General features: G+C 43.0%; 1 protein-coding gene across 3 annotated transcripts in view; it reads left to right on the top strand.

The window, feature by feature from the left end:
* zbtb47b (zinc finger and BTB domain containing 47b) overlaps positions 1–14,906 on the top strand; it is a 261,214-nt gene that overhangs the window by 224,485 nt on the left and 21,823 nt on the right. For all 3 annotated transcript variants that reach the window (XM_067968200.1, XM_067968192.1, XM_067968185.1), the window contains exon 3: positions 9,020–9,167. In XM_067968200.1, coding sequence (XP_067824301.1) covers positions 9,020–9,167 — 148 coding nt within the window. The remainder of the gene's footprint in view (positions 1–9,019; positions 9,168–14,906) is intronic.

The raw sequence follows: 14,906 nt of genomic DNA, 5'->3' as shown, positions 1-14,906 counted from the left end.
CTGGCTGATTTTTATTTATTTTTGTTCGCAACAACTTAAAGCTCCTTTAATTTAACAAAATATCCCAAGACACTTCACAAGTAAAAGTGCTGGGGGAGATGGAGTATTGGGTACCAAAAGACAGTAGTGGGAGAGTCAGAATTGACCTTGGGCATGGTAGAAGGCGAAGGTTTTGAGAGATTTGTGAAGGGTGCCAGTGAAAGAAAATAAATAAAGAAAGAATATAGCTCCTTTCACAACCTCAGGTCATCTCAAAGTGCTTTACAACCACTGAAGTACTTTTGAAGTGTAGTCACTGTTGTAATGTAGGAAACACTGCAGCCAAAACTGCACACAGCAAGGTCCCACAAACAGCAATGCGATGACAAGATATTCTGTTTTAGGTGTTGGTTGAGGGATAAATATTGGCCAGAACACCAGGGAGAATTCCCCTGCTCTTCGAATAGTGCCATAGGATCTTTTACATTCACCTGAGAGTCCAGACGGGGCCTCGGTTTAAGGTCTCATCCAAAAGACAGCACTTCCAACAGTGCAACGCTCCCTCAGTACTGCACTGCAGTGAGGCACCATGGCAGAAAGACTTGGAGAGTCCCAGCTGAAGACCGCACCACCGGTGTTGGGGTGCAGAGTGGGGATACATAGGTCCGCTGGATTAGAGCCTGCAAGCTGGGACATGGGAAAGGAGATAGCAAAGATGAGATGGAGGGTTTTGTAATGCATTCGGGGAACTGGAGTCCATGGCAGTCAGCAAGGACAGAAGTGCTATTGCACCATTCCCTGCAGCTACCCTCGCCGGGAGCAGCTAAATCAGCACAGACTAAGCACAAACCTAGTACCTTCCTGGCCTGAATGATTTAGGGTTATGTAGAACTGTGTACATGTAGCTTTTCGTTCAGATTCTTCAGATAAAGGTGGCAAACAGTTTCCAGTGGGCCGTGGAATACGTGACTCAGTTCTGAGCTCCATGGCAGTTTAATACAGAAATTCAGATTGAAGTGTACTTCAATCAGTAAAGTACGATCTGTAATATAATCTCGGGATTTGGAGAACACCTATAATGTATCCCACGTTAACTTTCAGAATTTATATCTTTTATATCAGCTTTTTGATTGTGGCGTGCCACCTTGCCGCAACTTTTTGGCATCTGTTCTAAGTAGCACTGCATCACCCAGGCAGATTCCTGAGGGTTGGCAGAAAACTGGTTGGGGTAGTGATGTTTTATGTGCTTGATTTTGTTTTTTTACAGTTCCTTTCCTGGTTTAGCTAGCAGTCAATGTGCACTTGAGAGTGGAATTTGAAGATCATGTCTTGCTGACAAGACATGATCTTTTGAACTGACAAACCAGGTCATCACTTATCCAAAAGTTAACAGTCGTTCTCCACGTCCAACTGCACCTCTCCAACCACCCAAACACTACTCCAGTTCACAAAAGCATTCGAACCCCACCCACAGACCCAGTTCACAAAGACACTGTACCCCATCCAACTTATCACCGCCCCCCCCCACCTTTCACAGATGTGGGCTCCTCCAACTCTTCTGGGTCATCATGGCACGCTTCGCTCTCATTTCCCCCCTCAATTCAGCCTGGCACTCTGACTCTCGTGCTTGACTGGCATCTACATTTTTGCCTTTTGCTTGGGGATAAATTTTCTAAGCCTTGGGTTGTTCATTTGGGTAGGAGAGGACTCTTCTGACAATGGAAGAATTGCCAAGAATTCCTTCCTGCATTGCTCAAGTGTGCCTCCTACCAAACTGATCAAGAAACAGCGCTGATGAGATCAGCGGACTAGAAAAATTTTCAGGGATGTGCCGGTACAGCGAGTGTATAAAATGGGATCCGTATGTATCACTGTTTCCAATCACTTATTTCTCTCTGATTATCCTTGGGCCGAATAAAAGCAATTCTTCCCACCCCCCAATCATAACTATCATACCTGCCTGCCTCTAAACCAGCGTAGGACTGACCCACATGTTCTCTAACCTCCGGATTTGCACAGTTTAGATGATTTGTGTGTCCGCAAATCTAGTGTCCTTGCACGCACACGCGCCGACAACTTGATTGAAACTCCATGCGTGTACACAAGTTGTTGGCGTTTGCACGTGTGTGGATTCCGTGAATTCACACGCACATGCGTGCAGTGAAATTTCGGGGTGCAGCTGCAAAATGTTGATTCTGAGGCCTGGCACCGACTCAGCTGAAGTAGTGCTGGCTGTCGGCGTGAAACACTTCATGGTTGGCTTGTACATCAGTGTAAAAACACGAAATGCTGAAGATGCAGCTTTACTGTTGATTTCAGTGTTTTCTAACTAGTACACCAGGGTTTGCACATTATCATGCCCCCTCCTGTGAATCCTGCAGTTTTCCCCATTGGTGGCCATGCTTTCAGCCGTCTAGGCCCAAAGCTCTGGAATTACCTCCCTAAATCTCTCTGTGTCTCTCCTCCTTTAAGATGCTCCTTAAAACCTACCTCTTTGACCAAGCTTTTGGTCACCTGTCCTAATATCTCCTTATGTGGCTTGGTGTCCAATTTTGTTTGCTAATTGTTCCTGCGAGAAGTGCCTTGGGACGTTTTACTACGTTAAAGGCGCTATATAAATGCAGGTTGTTGTATGTGTCTCAATAGTGAAATAATAAGAACATAAGAAATAGGAGCAGGAGTAGGCCAATTGGCCCCGCGAGCCTGCTCCGCCATTCAATAAGATCATGGCTGATCTGATCCTAACCTCAAATCTAAATTCATGTCCAATTTCCTGCCCGCTCCCTGTAACCCCTAATTCCCTTTACTTCTAGGAAACTGTCTATTTCTGTTTTAAATTTATTTAATGATGTAGCTTCCACAGCTTCCTGGGGCAGCAAATTCCACAGACCTACTACCCTCTGAGTGAAGAAGTTTCTCCTCATCTCAGTTTTGAAAGAACAGCCCCTTATTCTAAGATTATGCCCCCTAGTTCTAGTTTCACCCATCCTTGGGAACATCCTTACCGCATCCACCCGATCAAGCCCCTTCACAATCTTATATGTTTCAATAAGATCGCCTCTCATTCTTCTGAACTCCAATGAGTAGAGTCCCAATCTACTCAACCTCTCCTCATAAGTCCGCCCCCTCATCCCCGGGATTAACCGAGTGAACCTTCTTTGTACTGCCTCGAGAGCAAGTATGTCTTTTCTTAAGTATGGACACCAAAACTGTATGCAGTATTCCAGGTGCGGTCTCACCAATACCTTATGTAACTGCAGCAATACCTCCCTGTTTTTATATTCTATCCCCCTAGCAATAAAAGCCAACATTCCGTTGGCCTTCTTGATCACCTGCTGCACCTGCATACTAACTTTTTGATTTTCTTGCACTAGGACCCCCAGATCCCTTTGTACTGCAGTACTTTCCAGTTTCTCGCCATTAAGATAATAACTTGCTCTCCGATTTTTCCTGCCAAATAAATATGTATTTCAGATTTCTAAATAAAGGAAATTATATAGAAACGGTGAACTTGTTCTGGTGTTTTACTAAAGAAACAAATACAACAGTTGAGGCTGGTGTACCTCATTCAGCCACAGATAGGCCCCATGCATTGGAAGTTGCTGGTTTGCTGATACCTGGCTACCTCCTAATGGTGTCCCGTTTCGTGAAGTTGTGGTTAAAGAAATGGGCAAATTATTGGAATCAATTCTGAGGGACAGGATCAACTGTCACTTAGAAAGGCACGGACTAATCAAGGACAGTCAGCGCAGATTTGTTAAGGGGAGGTTTTGTTGACTAACTTGATTGAATTTTTCGAGGAGGCGACAAGAAGGATCGATGAGGGTAGCGCAATTGATGTAGTTGACATGAATTTTAGCAAGGCTTTTGACAAGGTCCCACATGGCAGATTGGTCAAAAAAGTAAAGGCCCATGGGATCCAAGGGAATGTGGCAAATTGGGTCAAAAATTGGCTCAGTGGCAGGAAGCAAAGGGTAATGGTCGATGGGCGTTTTTGCGACTGGAAGGCTGTTTCCAGTGGGGTGCCGCAGGGCTCGGTACTAGGTCCTTTGCTTTTTGTGGTATACATTAACAATTTGGACTTAAACGTAGAAGGCATGATTATGAAATTTGCAGATGCCACAAAGATAGGCCATGTGGTTGATAGTGAGGAGGAAAGCAGTAGACTGCAGGAAGATATCAATGGACTGGTCAGGTGGGCGGAAAAGTAACAAATGGAGTCCAATCCAGAGAAGTGTGAGGTAATGCATTTGGGGAGAGCAAACAAGGCAAGGGAATACACAATAAATGGGAGGATACTGAGAGGCGTAGAGGAAGTGAGGGACCTTGGAGTGAATGTGCACAGATTCCTGAAGGTAGCAGGACAGGTAGATAAGGTGGTTAAGAAGGCATATGGAATACTTTCCTTTTATTTTTTTTTATTCGTTCATGGGATGTGAGCGTTGCTGGCGAGGCCGGCATTTATTGCCCATCCCTAATTGCCCTTGGGAAGGTGGTGGTGAGCCGCCTTCTTGAACTGCTGCAGTCCGTGTGGTCCGTCCGGTTTTTTTTTATTCTTGTTATGACTTTTCGTAGCGAGATTTTACAACTGAGTGGCTTGCTAGGCCATTTCAGAGGGCAATTAAGAATCAACCACATTGCTGTGGGTCTGGAGTCACATATAGACCAATGTAAGGAATCTTACAACACCAGGTTATAGTCCAACAAATTTGTTGGACTATAACCTGGTGTTGTAAGATTCCTTACATTTGTCCACCCCAGTCCATCACCGGCATCTCCACATCACATATAGACCAGACCGGGTAAGGGCGGCAGGTTTCCTTCCCTAAAGGACATTAGTGAACCAGATGGGTTTTTACGACAATCCGGTAGTTTCATGGCCATCGTTACTGATACTAGTATTTTAATTCCAGATTTTTATTTAATTAATTGAATTTAAATTCACCAGCTGCCGTGGCGGGATTTGAACTTATGACTCCGGATTACTAGTCCAGTAACATAACCACTATGCTACTGTACCCTATTAGCCGAAGCATAGAATATAAAAGAAGGCATGTTATGCTGGAAATGTATAAAACACTAGTTAGGCCACAGCTTGAGTACTGCGCACAGTTCTGGTCACCATATTACAGGAAGGATGTAATTGCACTAGAGAGGGTACAGAGGAGATTTACGAGAATGTTGCCAGAACTGGAGAATTTTAGCTATGATGACAGATTGGATAGGCTGAGGTTGTTTTCCTTGGAACAGAGGGGTGATTTGAGGTGTACGAAATTGAGGGGCCTAGATAGAATGGATGGGAAGGACCTATTTCCCTTAGTGGAGGGGTCAATAACCAGGGGGCATAGATTTAAAGTGATTGGCAGAAGGATTAGAGTGGAAATGAGGAAAAAAAATTTCACCCAGAGGGTGGTGGGGATCTGGAACTCACTGCCTGAGAGGATGGTAGAGGCAGAAACCCTCAACTCATTTAAAAAATATCTGGATGTGCACCTGAAGAGCCGTGACCTGCAGGGCTACGGACCAAGTGCGGGAGAGTGGGATTAGGCTGGGTGGCTCGTTTCTCAGCTGGCGCGGACACGGTGGGCTGAATGCCCTCCTTCTGTGCCGTAAATTTTCTATGATTCTATGAAATGGGGGAAGGAGATCACTGTCTGCCATCAGATCATTTGCAGTGTTTATCCACAATAAAAGAAACTAAAATTTGTCAATGGTCTTGAGGTTATGTAAAATTATCCAGGGATTATACTGGGCAGAAGTAGTAGAATGTGTTTTTTTCACCTCTCCGCAGATGGTGTTTGCAGTCTAATGGGGGAGGGAGTGAGGGAGACTTGCTGAACATAGTGAGGTGGTCCACAATCCAGCCCAAGAGGTGGAGAGGAAATTGGAAGAATGAGTCTGCCAGTGATGGTGTTCCTGGCAACTGGTACACGTGGAAGGCTGGGAACAAATGACTTGCAGGTCCTTGAAGTCGCAGAACGTTGAAGGAAAGAAAAATAAACAGAACTAGAAATTAATCCAGACATCAGAAATTTGTTCCCAGTAGGACATCATAGGCTTGAAATGTGATATTCCTGCAAGTAGTTTGCAGTTTAAAAGTAAGCTGAGAATGTTGATGCTGAGCTCTGTACCACTGGTTAATTCCAGTTACAGATGGAAATTATTTGGTGCAGTTTCTTGAGATTTTATTTACATAATGCCTGCATAATGTGATTTTAAACTGAATAATTGACCATTCTGCGATCTGGAAGGAGTCAATAGTTCCCGCAATCACGATTCCTATTGACATTTTTTTTTTAAAACTCTGCTGTTGGCGAAATGTGTCCTGTTAATTATGTAGTGTAATTCAGAGAATTAGACCGAAAGATGCTGCTGATTCTTTAGGGTCCCCCTATACCATCAGACTTTTTAAAAAAAATCAGAGCAAACCATGCAGCAGCTTTTGATATATAAGACATTTAGTATACTGTTCCTGCAAACTACACTCACAATGGACCTATAGTTAGGACAATGTGGAGAAGTAGATAACATAGACTTTTGGATAATGGAAATTATCAAAGTTTATCATACCTAAAGAATGAATCTGAATAAGGGTCTGTGCGATGAGAATGTAGAGAGGAAAAAGAATGTGTCGGAAGTATTGTTGGAGCTCAAAGGGGACAAAAGAATGTAAAGCAGTACAAAATGAAGACATAATCATTTCATGTCCCATGGAGAATGGGACTACGTCAGTAATGGGTTGCTGGCACATTTTCGAGCAGTGCTGTAGACATGTCTGGAAATTGACATTTTAGACCAATCTGCATGCTGATCTTGAACTGCATGAAGGAGGATCTAAAGTGGCACTGCTGCAGCTCCCGGCTCCACGTTCAGGTAAGTATTTTTTTCAACTTACCTTTTTAGCTGGCAGTCTGCAGTGGGCCCTTTTAAGGACCAGGCCACTAGTTAGGCCGCATGTGGACCTGATTTTCTTGAACACAGCCGGCCCAGTTAATTTGACTAATATCTGGGCAATAAAGTGATTTTAGTGTTTAGGCTCAGCCAAAAAACTCCACCCGTGTGCGCGGGCCTGTGCGCACACAATTAGAGATACATATTTAAGGAGTTGTAAGATTGGATTACAGTATTAATGGATTCTCTGCATATTCTCCATTTGAACAAAAGATCCTAACATATGGGTAGAATTTTTGTTCTGTAAATGGGAGTTTACTCCCTCTAAAGCATCTAATGAGTACTACACCACTGGAACCTAATTGGATAAAGAAATTGAGTCACCACTTATGACAATTTGAACATCTGAGATTTAATGAAGTTAACATTGATTTTTTTGTTTCCCTTTCCATTTATTAGATAAACTGTTTCTTTTTCTCACCTATTTAAAAAGCCATATTAGTAACTGCAGTTCTCTTCTCTGCGCCTGTTAGTTTGTACTGTGTTCGATGTATTGCACTTACTGGCTGCCAGATAGCAACTATAACAACTAGGAAAACAAAACCAATGTTTTTAGCACCTTATCTAGAACAGTAGAAGCAGAGGACACGGCCCGCACTCAATGGGGAGGGGGTAAATTGAAAGCTAATCTGCAAAAGCATTATTTCAGTGAGCAAGCGGTTAATCTATGGAACAAGCTCTCTAGGGAGACAGTAGAAGCAGATTCATTTAAATGCAAATTAGATTTTTCGGAAAATAATATTTTGGGACACAGTATATGAGCTATTTGAAGACATGACGTGGTAAGTGTAGCATGCTTCGGAGGAACTGGTAACTTTGGATCGATGGTTCCTGAAGTTTTTCACCACGGAGTTTTTCACACCTCATGTCTGGATCTGTTGTCGACTAACTGATGGAGTTGTCAGCTAATCATAGCAATTAATCTCTATTATTGTTGTACCATGCGACTACCAGGATGGTAGATGATGAACGAGATGGACCGTGGTCTTTTTTTGTCTAGCAATTGCTATGTTTCTCACTGAGACATTGTCCTCTTCAAAGTCACTGATTTGTGCTTTTTCACAAAAGAAATGAATGAAATAGCAAAACATTGATGAACATCTTGTACTCGCATGTAACAAATATGGAATTTGACCTCCTCAGTTACTGTAAGCCAGTGGGTCACTTAAAAATTGACAGGTTTGGGAAATATGTTCCCAGAATTCCATGTACTAAAACCACAATTTGACTTATTCTGTCACCATAAAACAATTGTCATGCCAATTTTCAGAATACAAACTCCGAGGTCACAGCATGACACTTGTAGAAACTGTCAGATCTGTGAAAAAGAATTGATTCACAAATTTTCTGTGCTGGATGTATCTCCACAGAGATCCATACTCTTGCAGTTTGCAGACACGGTAGGTTTCTAAAATGATGTTTGTTTTGGAGGGGAGAGACTTAAGGAACCTATGGAAAGTGACTGAGACGGGACCTTATGGAGTTATACAAGGTATAAGTGGAATAGAAAAGGGTTAATCCTGAACACTATTTCAAGTTAAACCTGTGACTTCAGGGACAAAGGGACATAAACTGAGTTCAGGACTGATGTCAGGAAGCACTTCTTCACACAAAGTGTGATTAATACCTGGAGTGGCCTTCTCGGTGCGGTAGTGAAGATAAAAATTCTGTAATCATTCAAAAGACAGTTGGATGCAGTGTGAAGGTTTCTATGGCAGGATGAACAGGCAGCCTTTCTTATCTTTACTTATCTTTGATATTCAGCTCCAGTAAACTATCGTAAGAAAGTACAAGCCAAGCCCATTTGCTGTACAAATATGTATAAGAGCCCTTTGTTACAATCTCAGCTAATAATGCTTTACAAATTGTAACATTTCTGCAAGCTGATAATTTTCCATTTTTTCCAACTGCACATTCTATGTAGAAAATTATATATATATATAATAATTTTACTTGACTCCTTAATCAGCACGGCATGAGCAGGGATCAGGAACTGCTCCACAGAACCCACCTCAGAAGTAAACCTGAGAGTGTTAAGCTGACATTCATTTTTTTTTTAAATGAGTGATTCTTCTGTTCTGTATTTCAGTGTGTCACCTGTGGGAAGGCGTTCAAGAAGCTCTGGTCCCTTCATGAACACAACAAAATAGTCCACGGTTATGCAGAGAAAAAATTCTCGTGTGAAATTTGCGAAAAGAAATTTTACACGATGGCCCACGTCAGAAAACACATGGTCGGTAAGTAAGTTAAATTATTGCAAACTTCACACATTTTAGTAAAATGGCTGATGGGTCGAGGTAGATTTTTGTCTGTATCCCCCTCGGATTAAAGCATTACCTAGGCGGGGTAGAGAGGAGAAAATCGGACAGAGGACGTGGCATTGCCCATTACAGAGCCCACCTGATCATCTCCTGTTCACTCTGCCCAAGTGATATTTTATACCTGGGAGGTACAGAGGAAAACCTACCTCATTGTTTGAAGTACTTTAGTTGGGCTGCTGCAATGGAACTAATTCTCAACGTATTACTGTGATGTGCCCTCTGGCTGATGTAAAAGGTCATTCAGTGTCGCTATCTTTATACTAGTTATAAACGGGAAAAGAGCTTAAGTAAAGGTGGGTTGGGGGGGGTGGATAGCTTAGACAAAATAAAAACTCATGGGAAAAGAAGTATTTTTTATTAATAATAAGGTTAAAATGCATGTATTGCAATGTCCAGAATGTGGGAAATAAACTAGGGGAATTAATAGAAACCTGACTGCGAACTGAACAAGAATGTAAAATAAACCTACTGAGGTATAATATATTTGGGAGGGATAGAAAAGATAAGGGAGCAGAGTGACAATATTGATAAAAGAGGGAATACATGCTGTGGAGAGGGGGTTGATGTAAACATGGAATCGGTACATACAGAAACATTATGGTTGGAGCCTCAAGTTAAAAGCGGCTTGTATTACAGGGCTTATATTACAGGCCTCGTATTACAGGCCTCCAAATTGTGGAAAAGAAATGGAAGAAAAATTCTGCAGTCAAGTTAGAGAGATGAGTAGAAAGACTTAGAAAGACAGACTTGCATTTATATAGCGCCTTTCACGACTCAGGACGTCCCAAAGTGCTTTACAGCCAATGAGTACTTTTGAAGTGAAGTCACCGTTGTAATGTGGAAAATAACAAAATTATTGTTCTTGGAGATTTTAATTATCCACTTATAGATTTGGACAAAGAGAGATTAAATGGAGAAGAGGGAATGGAATTCCTAATATGTACAAGAATCCTTCCTCAAGCACTTCATCTCCAAAGTCCTTGAATGTGTTGTCGCCTCCCAAATCCATGCCCATCTTTCCTGCAACTCCATGTTTGAACCCCTCCAATCAAGTTTCCGCCCTTGAAATGGCCCTTATCAAAGTCACAAATTACATCCTATGTGACCGTGACTGTGGTAAACTATCCCTCCTCATCCTTCTCAACCTGTCTGCAGCCTTTGACACGGTTGCCACACCATCCTCCTCCAACGTTTCTCCTCCGTCATCTAGCTGGATGGGGCTGCCCTCACCTGGTTCCATTCTTATCTATCCAGTCGTAGCCAGAGAATCACCTGCAATGGCTTCTCTTCCTGCTCCCGCACCGTTACCCCTTGAGTGCCCCAAGGAACAATCTTTGGTCCCCTCCTATCTCTCATCTGCATGCTGCCCCTCGGCGACATCATCCGAAAACTCGTCATGTACCACATATACGTTGATGACACCCGGCTCTACTTCACCAAAGCTTCTCTCGACCCCTGCCTCTGATTTGTCACGCTGGTTGTCCGACATCCGGTACTGAATGAGCAGAAATTTCCTCCAACTAAATACTGGGAAGACTGAAACCATTGTCTTCGGTCCCTGCCACGTACTCTGTTCCCTAGGCACTGACGCCATCCCTCTCCCTGGCCCCTGTCTGAGGCTGAACCAGACCGTTCGCAACCTTGCCATCCTATTTGAACATGAGATGAACTTCCAACCGCATATCTGCTCCATCACCAAGACCGCCTACTTCCACCTCTGTAACATCGCCCATCCCCGCCCCAGCTCATCTGCTGCTGAAACCCTCATCCATGCCTTTGTCACCTCTAGACTCGACTATTCCAATGTCCTCGTTGGCCTCCCACCTTCCACCGTCTGTAAACATGAGCTCATCCAAAACTCTGCTGCCCGTATCCTAACTCGCGTCAAGTTCCGTTCACCCATCACCCCTGTGCTCGCTGACCTACGTTGGCTCCCGATCCGGGAACGCTTCGATTTTAAAAATTTTCAGCCTTATTTTCAAATCCCTCCATGGCCTCATCCCTCCCTATCTCTGTAACCTCCAGCCCTACACTCCTCAGATCACTGCGCTCCTCCAATTCTTGCCTCTTGCACATCCCCGATTTTAATTGCTCCGCCTTTGGCGGCCATGCCGTCAGCTGCCAAGGCCCTAAGCTCTGGAATTCCCTCCCAAAACCTCCCTGTCTCTACCTCTCCCTCTTCCTTTATGACACTCCTTAAAACCTACCTCTTTGACCAAGCTTTTGGTCACTGTCCTAATATCTCCTTATGTGGCTCGATGTCAAATTTTGTTTGCTAACGCTCCTGTGAAGCACCTTGGAATGTTTAACAACATTAATGGCGCTATATAAATGCAAGTTATATCAATAGCCCTATAAGGGCTGAGGTGTTGCTAGGTCTGGTTATCAGTAATGATTTGTGTTCGGGATAATTATGTTTAAATTCAAAATGAATTGGAGCTTGCTCAAGTGCTTGAAAGAATGAATGTTGGACTTCTGACCCTCGCGTAGTGGGTTTGGGCCTCTGGCTACCCGTCACTCATTTGGTGAGCATATATCCACTCCTGGGATCAGGGTTTTAGATGGCAGGCTTAATGCATTTTACCTATTGATAGCATTGTCTTTTAAAACCACCACTGTCCTGGACTGAGGATCATTTATGGGCTCTGTACAGCATATGTCAGTTGTTGTTAGAAGGCATGGAGGCAGATTAAGGACCAGTGGAGTCGAATTTGAAAAATTTTGTTAGCAATCTGTGGGTACTGTGGAAATGTAATAATCTGTAATCAGAAAGAACAAGGACTGATATAGCTGCGGTTCCCAACTTCGCATTGTGGTGTGCCCTTGTGGGTTTGGGGTTGGGGGAAAGGAAAAGGAAATCTGTAACCCTCTCACCCTGGCTGATAGGGTTAGATGAAGTAAGGTGGGCGGAGGCTCGTGTGGGGCATAAAAGCACCAGCATCGACCGGTTGGGCCGAGTGGCTGTTAATTCAATATAAAATGATTTTCTTGTAGTCTGCACTCGTGTAACAAGTGTGTGATATGCATGCACTCTAAATGGTAGACTGATCTGCAGTTCAGTTATTTTAATGAGCTCAGTGGGCTTTGCTAATTTGATTGACTTAGCAGGGGGCAGCAATCATGGAGCAGCATTGATAAGCTCATGGTGCACTTGTAGCTCTGCCCTTCGTTCTGTTTAATTTCTTCAAAATATTTTCTTATCGTCTGTTCTGAAAATCCCTTTATGTACAGCCAAGCTGTCTATCAGCAATGTCAATTTGCTAAACCGTAAATCCCAGGTACACTGCCGACAATGGTGGCAAACCTTACCCCTGATCCTCACTATGGGTGGAACCACTCTACCACTGACTGACACATACTACACAAAACTACACATACTATGCAACACAGGAGAAGGACAGAATCCCAAGTCATGGGTAATTTTTCAGGACAGTTTATGGAAACCTGGACATTGTATACAAAGAATTATTTTTTGTATTGAGGCCCTTTTAAAGAGGAATTCAGAAATCATAGAATCATTGGTTACAGCACAGAAGGAGGCCATTCGGCACATCGAACCAGTGCCTGCTCTTTGTAAGAGCAATCCAGTTAGACCCATTCCCCTGCTCTTTCCATGTAGCCCTGCAATTTTTTTCCCTTAAGTATTTATCCAATTTCTTTTTGAAAGCCACAATTGATTCTGCTTCCACCACCCTTTCAGCCAGCGCATTCCAGATCATAACTACTCGCTGCGTAAAAAGGTTATTCCTCATGTCAGTTTTAGTTCTTTTACCAATCACCTTAAATCTGTGTCCTCTGGTTCTCAACCCTTCTGCCAATGGGAACAGTTTCTCTTTATTTACTTTATCTAAACTCTTTGTGATTTTGAACACTTCGATAAAATCTCCTCTTAACCTTCTCTGCTCTAAGGAGAACAACCCCAGCTACTCCAGTCTATCCACGTAACGAAAGTCCTTCATCCCTGGAACCATTCTAGTAAATCTCTTCTGCACCATCTCTAAGGCCTTCACATCCTTCCTAAAGTGCGGTGCCCAGAATCGGACACAATACTCCAGTTGTGGCCGAACCAGTGTTTTATAAAGGTTCAACATAACTTCCTTGCATTTGTACTCTATGCCTCTGTTTATAAATCCCATGATCCCGTATGCTTTTTTAACGGCTTTCTCAACCTGTCCTACCACCATCAAAGATTTGTTCACATATACCCCCAGGTGTCTCTGTTCCTGTACCCCCTTTAGAATCGTACCATTTCATTTATACTGCCTCTCCTCATTCTTCCTGCCAAAATGTATCACTTTACACTTCTCTGTGTTAAATTTCATCTGCCATGTGTCTGCCCATTCCTGTAGCCTGCCTATGTCCTCTTGAGGTCTATTGCTATCCTGTTTACTACAATTCCAAGTTTTGTGTCATCTGCAAATTTTGAAATTGTGCCCTGTATATCCAAGTCTTAAGTCATCTATCTATCTATCTATCTATCTATCTATCTATCTATCTATCTATCTATATATATATATATATATATATATAATGAAAAAAGCAGTGGTCTTAAAACTGACCCCTGGGAAACACCACTGTATGCCTTCCTCCAGTCCAAAAAACAACCGTTCACCACTACTCTCTGTTTCCTGTCACTTAGCCAATTTCGTATCTATGCTGCCACTGCCCCTTTTATTCCATGGGCTTCAATTTTGCTGACAAGCCCATTATGTGGCACTTTATCAAACACTTTTTGAAAGTCCATATACACATCAACCACATTGCCCTCATCAACCCTCTCTGTTACCTCATCAAAAAACTGAGTCAAGTTAGTTAAATATGATTTTCCTTTATCAAATTCATGCTGGCTTTCTTTTATTAATCCACACTTGTCCAAGTGATTGTTAATTTTTCCCCAGATTATCGTTTCTAAAAGCTTCCCCACCACTGAGGTTAAACTGACTGGCCTATAGTTGCCAGGTTTATCCTTATACCTTTTTTGAACAAGGGTGTAACATTTGCAATTCTCCAGTCCTCTGGCACCACCCCATATCTAAGGAGGATTGGAAGATTATGGCCAGCACCTCTGCAATTTCCACCCTTCCCTCAACAACCTAGGATGCATCCTATCCAGACCAAGTGACTTATCTACTTTAAGTACAGCCAGCCTTTCTGGTATCTCCTCTTTATCAATTTTTAGCTCATCCAGTATCTCAACTACTTCCTCTCTTACTGTGACTTTGGCAGCATCTTCTTCCTTGGTAAAGACAGATGCAAAGTATTCATTTAGTACCTCAGCCATGCCCTCTCTCCATGCGTAGATCTCCTTTTTGGTCCCTAATCGGCCCCACCTCTCCTCTTACTACCCATTTACTATTTATATGCCTATAGAAGACTTTTGGATTCCCTTCGATGTTAGCCACCAGTCTATTCTCATACTCTCTCTTTGCCCCTCATGTTTCCTTTTTCACTTCTCTGTACTTTCTATATTCAGCCTGATTCTCACTTGTATTATCATCCTGACATCTGTCATCTGCTTCATCTTACTCTCTCTTTTGTCATCCAGGGAGCTCTGCCTTTAGTTGCCCTACCTTTTCTCCTTGTGGGAATGTACCTGGACTGTACCCGAACCATCTCCTCTTTAAGGCCGGCCATTGTTCGCTTACAGTTTTGCCT

This window comes from Heptranchias perlo, chromosome 2 (genome assembly GCF_035084215.1).
Source record: "Heptranchias perlo isolate sHepPer1 chromosome 2, sHepPer1.hap1, whole genome shotgun sequence".
NCBI classification, from domain to species: domain Eukaryota; kingdom Metazoa; phylum Chordata; class Chondrichthyes; order Hexanchiformes; family Hexanchidae; genus Heptranchias; species Heptranchias perlo.
This window is presented reverse-complemented; position numbering and strand designations above follow the sequence as displayed.